At 39.3% G+C, this 8,290-nt stretch overlaps 1 protein-coding gene across 2 annotated transcripts in view; it reads left to right on the top strand.

Moving 5' to 3' along the window:
• Positions 1-7,415, top strand: part of ttc24 (tetratricopeptide repeat domain 24) — a 16,472-nt gene extending 9,057 nt beyond the window's left edge. For both annotated transcript variants that reach the window (XM_079569337.1, XM_079569338.1), the window contains exons 5-13: positions 1,130-1,331; positions 3,264-3,476; positions 4,194-4,322; positions 4,400-4,521; positions 4,696-4,764; positions 5,718-5,782; positions 5,869-5,942; positions 7,147-7,183; positions 7,290-7,415. In XM_079569337.1, the coding sequence (XP_079425463.1) occupies positions 1,130-1,331; positions 3,264-3,476; positions 4,194-4,322; positions 4,400-4,521; positions 4,696-4,764; positions 5,718-5,782; positions 5,869-5,942; positions 7,147-7,183; positions 7,290-7,401 (1,023 nt within the window). In that variant the 3' untranslated portion in view covers positions 7,402-7,415. The remainder of the gene's footprint in view (positions 1-1,129; positions 1,332-3,263; positions 3,477-4,193; positions 4,323-4,399; positions 4,522-4,695; positions 4,765-5,717; positions 5,783-5,868; positions 5,943-7,146; positions 7,184-7,289) is intronic.
• Positions 7,416-8,290: the final 875 nt, after the last annotated feature.

Raw genomic sequence — 8,290 nt, 5'->3', positions numbered from 1 at the left:
CACATCTTGACAAACAGTCCTTCAAATAAGTGGAGACAGAAGGTTTCGTTTACCTGCTTGACTAGTTTCCTCAGAAGCGCCCCCTGGTGGTGGAGGTGACGTGTCCTAGGCAGTGCACGTGGCTTTTCCAGTCAGCACCACCGCTGGATCAGAGAAGCCATCGAGATCAGGAAACGTGCATCAACATCTATGAACCGGGACGAGGGAGCGTTCACCTTATCCCACACCGGGGAGGCCGTCCTGGAGAAGGCCCCAGCCAGTAGGGGGCGCAAGCTCTGCCTACTGACTGGAAAACCCATGTAAGCTGCTACGACACGTCACAAGAAGTGATCGAAACTAGTCAAGCAGGTAAACGAAACCTTCCGTCTTACTAAAAGAACAAACATGTAATATGAAAAATAGTGTTATTGTCACTCTTTTGTTGCTTCTTTGTCACTTTTTTGTAAACTTTTAGATCTGGGTAAAGCCAAACTGGAGAAAATGTGCTCAGAGGTAAAATCTTAAAGAGGGGGTGTTCTGCTTTTTTCAGTCACATAGCACCAGTCTATATCTCACTACAATGATGACAAACCTGCTGTTGGTCTGTAAATGCAGTAAATTAGAATAACTGCCTTGTATAAAATGTCTCTCTCAAAATGGCTGTAGTGAATGTCTTGAAATAGGCCTCTGTCTCTTTAAGAACCTCTGAGCCTTTAGACACGCCCCCTCCACACGCTGTCTGTGGCATCAGTGGGGAGGGGGTTCTGCTGAGGAGCAGTGGTTGGTTACTCGGCCGGTGACGAAAGCTCGGAGGCGTCTCCAGGAGGTGGGGGCGTTCCTAGGAGGACTCAGGCAAACCTGTCCCTAAAATGGCCGCCATCAGAGTTTTTACAGATTACTCAAAAATACGTGAATGTGCCAAGGCAACACTTTAGGCATGTTTTTAATGAGGGAGTGACAGAATAACATGATGGAAAGCTTGAAAAAGTCCATTTTGCAGAATACCCCCCCTTTAAAGGAGTCACAAAGGGCTGATACACGGCCACCAGGGGGAGCTGTTCCACAATAACAGAGTGGTTATGGATGAACTGGCTCTCCTCCATTCATAATGACGTGTTTCCCTGTGGTTCTGACTCTGTTGTGTGTTCAGGAACACGCGTTGGCGGTGCAGAGTTTCCTCCGAGCCGCCGAGAGTTACCGCGTGGCCAACGTCCCGCACTCGGCCGCCGCCGCCCTGAAGGAGGCCGCCGCCCACATGCTCCAGTGCGACGAGTTCAGCCCCGACGAGGCCAGCAAAGCCCTGACCGACTGCCTGAGTCTGAGCGACAGCGTCACCGACCAGGGCATTCTGGGTAATGCAGTCACTTATATGGTTCAGCTGAGCGTTTGGATTTCACTCTGTGCACGAGAGTGGGAGGAGATCAAAGATGAGTCTCATCAACATCATTGTGGAGAATTACTGTTGTTAGAGCTGCTCTGACACACAAGCAACAACTGTACCAGAAACAAAGATACGAACAAAATAAGAAAGTGTAACCATCATAATTTGGTCAAACCTTTCATGATTTGTTTTCATGATTTGTCTGTGGACGGAGCCGCTCACAGTAACAACTGTTCATGTGAGTCAAGTCTCCTGAAAACACCTTCTTCCTTTTCCGACCCACCTTCCTCTGTGAAGGCACGTTCAGGAGGTCCTTCAGCAGATCTTTTATTACATTCATTATGTCTTCTTGAAAACAAAATTAGTTTTCATGGTTCTTTAGAAAGACGCTTGGTAAAACAAACACGCTTGTTCAAAAACCTTACGCCTTTCGACGAACAAGGATTGTCTACTTCCGTCTTCATCAGAGGCGCCTCCCGACGGGCATGACCACCATGCAGGCCACACAAGAAAGCCTCAAATCTGCATTATCAGACCTCTGCAAAAGGGAAAATCATATTATGGACTGGGAGGGGGCGAGGAGTCACAGAAGCGTCTTCTGAGCTCTGTAGGTCAGAAAAGACACTGCTACACAAACTGGAGATAAGTCTAAACAAGACCCAGGAGGAGGGAACCAAAAGTGCCAAACTTCCATACCCAAGTCGTTTACAGTCTCACTCAGCTCAGCTCTTTGTTCAGCCCTGCTGCTGAGTCAGTGGGCGTAGACCTGGGAGGAGCCTTTGTATTATTTTGACTTAGCTCCAGTTTGGGTAATAGTGTCTTTTCGGACCTAAAGAGCTCAGAAGAAGCTTCTGTGACTAGAGGCGAAACGTCCTCAACTTTACCTAAACCCAGTCCAGTCGATGATTTAACCTTTTCTACGATGGATACTCCCTGGGCTTTAAGCTGTGACTTTCAGATGGAGTTTCCCTCAGACCCCTTCACAGCCCCGCCCACTGATGTTACAAGAATCACAAGTTTGACAGATGATGCTTTTAACTGAAGAAGAATTTTCACTTAGTTAGGTTAACCTCGTAACTCCCGCCTGAACTGAGAGGATCTTTTTCCTCACGTCATCAGACTTTTTATCCATCATTTTTTTGTTGGGTATTCAACTCATTTTTTGTCATTTTTTTGTCATTTTTTTAAACATTTTTTTAAACATTATTTTCGTCAATTTTTTATCTTTTTTTTTTTATTTTTTTTGCCACGTTTTGTAACTTTTTTGTAATTTTTCGTCTATTTATTATCGCAATTTAGTCATTTTTTTGGTCATTTTTTGTCAAATTTTAATACAATTTTTTTTTGTGACCTATTTCTTGACATTTTTGCCACTTTTTCATAAATTTTCGTCACTTTTGTCACATTTTTTTAATTTTTTCATCAATTTTTATCAAATTTTTGTAATTTTTTCATCAATTTTTCATAACTTTTTTGTCATTTTTTTGTCACATTTTTGTCACATTTTGTCTTTTTTTTTCATTTTTTTTGTACATTTTAATCAAATTTTTGTCATTTTTTCATCAATTTTTAATCAACTTTTTTGTCCATTTTTCGTCACTTTTTTGTCACATTTCCATCATTGTTTTCGTCTCAGTTTTGTTGCTATTTTCACACCTTTTGTCCAGAAGCTTTTGGATTGGGGTAAAGCCAAACTGGAGAAAATGTGCCCAGTTCAGGTGGGAGTTAAGGGGTTAAATATTCAGATTCAGATTTACATCATGTAGTTTAGCTTTTCAAACTCACAGTGACGGACCGACAAGAGCCAACTGATATTAGTTTGAAAAGTCCTTGAATGAAGAATGTCTCGGTTTAAAGCTGTGAAGAGTCGGTGTTTTGGGAGTAAAGGTGGGCGTGTCTCCAGGTGAGCTGCTCCTGTCGGTGGGCGTGGTCTTCTGTCAGCTGCGCTTGTTCCCGGAGGCGGTGCAGTGTTTCCAGAAGGCGCTGAGTCCGGCGTCGCAGCAGCAGGACCGCCCCCTGCTGGCCAAAGTGCTGCTGAACCTCGGGGCCGCCCTGAACGCCGTGGGGGAGTTCAGTGGAGCGCTGGAGTATCACCGCCTCGCCGCCAAACTCTACGGTCAGTCTGAACGGGGGAATCGCAGGCCTCAAAGACACAAAACGTCAGAGAGTAAACATTTTTATCCCATTTTCTTGTCATATTTTTGTCATTTTTTTGTTACATTTTGGTCATTTTTTTGTAAATTTTTTGTCACATTTCTTGTCATTTTTTTGTCCTTTTTTTGGCCATTTTTTGTAATTTTTTGTCAAATTTTTATCACATTTTTTTGTCACATTTTTGTCACAATTTTTGTAATTTTTGGTCAAATTTTTATCAAATTTTTTTGTCATTTTTTCTCACATTTTTGTAATTTTTTGTCAAATTTTTATCACATTTTTTTGTCACATTTTTGTCCAATTTTTGTAATTTTTGGTCAAATTTTTATCAATTTTTTTGTCATTTTTTGTCACATTTTTGTCATTTTTTCTTCAATTTTTCATCAATTTCTGGTCATTTTTTGTTACATTTTGGTCATTTTTTTGTCACATTTTTGTAATTTTTTGTCAAATTTTTATCAATTTTTTTTGTCATTTTTTGTCACATTTTTGTCATTTTTTTGGTCATTTTTTTTGGTCATTTTTTGTCACATTTTTGTCATTTTTTGTTACATTTTGGTAATTCAAAGACTCAAAGACACAAAACGTCAGAGAATACAAATCAGAAAGAGAGGGTTTGGGCTGGTTTATACCTTTTCATTTGGAATAGTGCGAACATTGAGAGACTTCCTGGTTTCAGGCTCCCTGGGACAGCGCGGAGAACAGGCTCAGTGCTTCAGTAACCTGGCCCTGGCGTGTCGGCGCCTCGGGAAAGAAGACGAGGCCATCGAAAGCTTCAACCACGCCCTGCAAGGCTTCACCGACTCAGGTGATGCAGCTCCGGATGAGCAGTGAGCCGATCCGTGTGACTTTATAATCATGACTGTGGTCTGTGTGTGTGGACAGCGGAGCACAGCGCTCAGGTGCAGGTGTGTGAGGCTCTGGCTGAGGTTTATCTGAAGCAGAGGAAGCAGCACAAGGCCATTCAGCTGTACAGACAGGCCCTGCTGTCCCTCAGCCACTGCCAGGTACAGCCACAGCCCCACACTGGTCACATGAAACCACCATCACTCTCACACTGATCACAACAAACCACAATCACCTCCACACTGATCACAATAAACCACCATCACTCCCACACTGATCACAACAAACCACCACCAGCCCCACACTGGTCACTAAACAGGTGTTGGTGTTGGCAGGACTCTGAAGGGGTGGGGAATCGTCTGGTGGAGCGTCTGACCTCAGCTCTGCGCCTCACGGTGACTCAGGTCTGAACCAAACATCTCGCATCGTTTTATTTCTTTAGAACTAAAGCCAAAGGAAATTACATGAATGAGTTATTTACATATTTGGGAAAACAAAACCGGCTAAAGTGAGTCAGGACATGTGTGTTTGGTGTTGTAGAGTTAAACTTTAAAGTGGACTTAACCTCTTAACTCCCGCCTGAGCCGAGAGGATCTTTTTCCTCACGTCATCAGATTTTTTTTCTATAATTTTTTTGTTGGGTATTCAACTCATTTTTGTAACTTTATTAGTCATTTTTTCGTCCATTTTTTATCAAATTTTTGTCACTTTTTTGGTCATTTTTTGTCCATTTTTTATCCCATTTTTGTAATTTTTTCATTAGATTTTGAATCACATTTTTTGGTCATTTTTTGTCAATTTTTTTCATAAAAATTGTCAATTTCTTATCACATTTTCGTAATTTTTTCGTCCATTTTTTAATCACATTTTTGTCACATTTTTATCACATTTTTTTGTCATTTTTTGTCAAATTTTTGTCATTTTTTTCTTCAATTTCTCATCAATTTTTTGTCTTTTTTTTGCTACATTTTGGTCATTTTTTGTCAAATTTTTATCAAATTTTGACAAAAAATTGACAAAAAATGACAAAAAATGACAAAAAATGTGATAAAAATGTGATTAAAAAATTAAAAAAATTTGTAATTTTTTGTCAATTTCTTGTGACATTTTTGTGACATTTTTGCCAGTTTTTCATCACTTTTTTGTCACATTTCCATCATTGTTTTCGTCTCAGTTTTGTCGCTATTTTCACAGCTTTTTTCCAGAAGCTTTTGGATTGGGGTAAAGCCAAACTGGAGAAAATGTGCTCGGTTCAGGTGGGAGTTAAGGGGTTAACGGGCCGATATATATCTTGTGTGTTTCTGTCTCGTGTAAAGTTGTTTTCTCACAATCATCGACAAATGTTTGTGTTGCACAGAGGCCGCGACACTTTGGACCAACCAGGCCACGCCCCCTGAGCCCCCTGACGCCCCTCAGCCCCAGGTGAGGCCACAGGGCGGCTGTGGCTACAGTTGGACTGGAGAGTGATTATAACGTACTGTACATCAATATAAAGGCTCTTTTTACAGGATGTACCTGAACACACCGAGTCCCACCACAGCATCCAATCAGCAGAGAGAAGAGCAGAAAGGGGAGGAGCTAAGTGAGTCAATGTCGTCATGCGCCACACTTTAACCTCTTAACTCCCGCCTGAACCGAGAGCATTTTCTCCAGTTCAGCTTTACCCAAATCCTGTAGGCCAGTGTAACGCCTCATTTGAAAGCTAAGATCTACAAAACTCATCTGAATGGATCTTTTTCCTCACGTCATCACATTTTTTTCCATCATTTTTTGGGGGTATTCCACTCATTTTTGTAACTTTTTTGTATTTTTTTTGTCAAATAGTACATTTTTTGTCACATGTTCATCATTTTTTGTCAATTTTTCGTCATTTTTTTGTCACTTTCTGTCATTTTTTGTCCTTTTTTTGTCAATTATTTGTCTATTTTTAGTCATTTTTTTTGTCGTTTTTTTGTCAATTTTTTTCATCATTTTTTCGTCAATTTTTTGTATATTTTTCATCATTTTTTTTGTCACTTTCTGTCATTTTTTGTGACATTTTTGCCACTTTTTCATCATTTTTTCCTATTTTTTTGTCCATCTCTTGTCAATTTTTTGTCATTTTTTTTGTCATTTTTTTGTCAATTTTTTGTCATTTTTTCCCCAACATTTTTGCCATTTTTTCATCCTCTTTTGGTCAATTTTTTGTCCGTTTTTTTTTTTTCGTTACTTTTTTGTCACATTTCCATCATTGTTTTCGTCTCAGTTTTGTTTTTGTACATTTTTTGTCACTTTTTGTCACATGTTCATCATTTTTTGTCATTTTTTTGGTCATTTTTTTGTCAATTTTGTGTGACATTTTTGTCTCTTTTTCATCATTTTTTCGTCATTTTTTGGCAATTCTTTTTGGCAATTTTTTTTGGGCAATTTTTCATCCATTTTTCATCAATTTTTTGTTATTTTTTGTCATTTTTTGTGACATTTTTGCCACTTTTTCATCATTTTTTTCTCATTTTTTTTTCAATTTTTCCAAATTTTTTCTAAATTTTTCTCAATTTTTTCTCAATTTTTTCTCAATTTTTTCTCAATATTTCGTCACTTTTTTGTCAATTTTTTGTTACATTTCCATCATTGTTTTCGTCTCAGTTTTGTTTCCATTTTCTCACCTTTTTCCAGAAGCTTTTGGATTGGGGTAAAGCCAAACTGGAGAAAATGTGCTCGGTTCAGGTTAAAGCATATGTAAAAACGTTCTCCTAAAAGTCCAAAGCTCCAGCTGTTACTAAATCCAGATGTTTCGTGTGTTCCAGGTGAGCCGGGCTCCGACAGGGAGCTGCACACTGACAGGTTATTATTCCATTTCTGCATCTGTGGCTTTAATCAGATAAACCGACCACGTGGAAGATGGAGATGAGGTGTTACCAAAGACATTCTTGTTCCCGTCTCTTCTCAGTGAAGTGTCATTGGTCCAGACGTCAGAAGCCCCGCCCATCGACAGCCCTGACAGCAGAGAGGCCACGCCCCTGTTGGAGAGGCTGCGCTCCAGGTTCTGCTCGCTCATGTGAGACGCTCTGCAAACGAGAACTCCTCTGGAAACATCTGTCCTCGTTCTAGAACATGATAGTTCTGATATTTCTGACTTTGAAGCTGATGTATTTTTGATTGAAAGAAGAAGAAGAAGAAGAGAACTTTATTGTACAACGATATTACTGCGGTGTTGGATTAGTCCTGAGCAGCTGTGGGCCAGTCCCTGGAGGAACCTGGAGGAACCTGGAGGAACCTGGAGGAACCTGGAGGAACCTGGAGGAACCCGGAGGAACCCAACCTCAGGGAGGACATGCAAACTCTATACAGAGAGGCTGAAATCCTAATCTTAACCCCTTAACTCCCACCTGAACCGAGAACATTTTCTCCAGTTTGGCTTTACCCCAATCCAAAAGCTTCTGGAAAAAAGCTGTGAAAATAGCAACAAAACTGAGACGAAAACAGTGATGGAAATGTGACAAAAAAGGGACGGAAACAGTGATGAAAAATAGATGAAAAAGTGGCAAAAATGTCATAAAAATGTCACAAGAAAATGGACAAAAAATTGACAAAAATATGATAAAAAATTGACAAAAAATGACAAAAAATGTGACAAAAATGTGACCAAAAAATTACAAAAATATGACCAAAAAATGACCAAAATGTAGCAAAAAACGTACAAAAATATAATGGAAAAATTGACAAAAAATTAAAAAAATGACAAAAATATGATAAAAAATTTGACAAAAAATGATAAAAAATGTGATAAAAAATTGGCGAAAAAATGATAAAAATATGATAAAGAAATGACAAAAAATGACAAAAATGTGACCAAAAAATTTCAAAAAAATTATGAAAAATTGACGAAAAAATGACAAATAAAAGATGACAAAAATGTGATTAAACCAAAAAAAAAATACAAATGTGACA

This window comes from Gobius niger (assembly GCF_951799975.1).
Source record: "Gobius niger genome assembly, chromosome: 13".
Lineage (NCBI taxonomy): Eukaryota > Metazoa > Chordata > Actinopteri > Gobiiformes > Gobiidae > Gobius > Gobius niger.
This window is presented reverse-complemented; position numbering and strand designations above follow the sequence as displayed.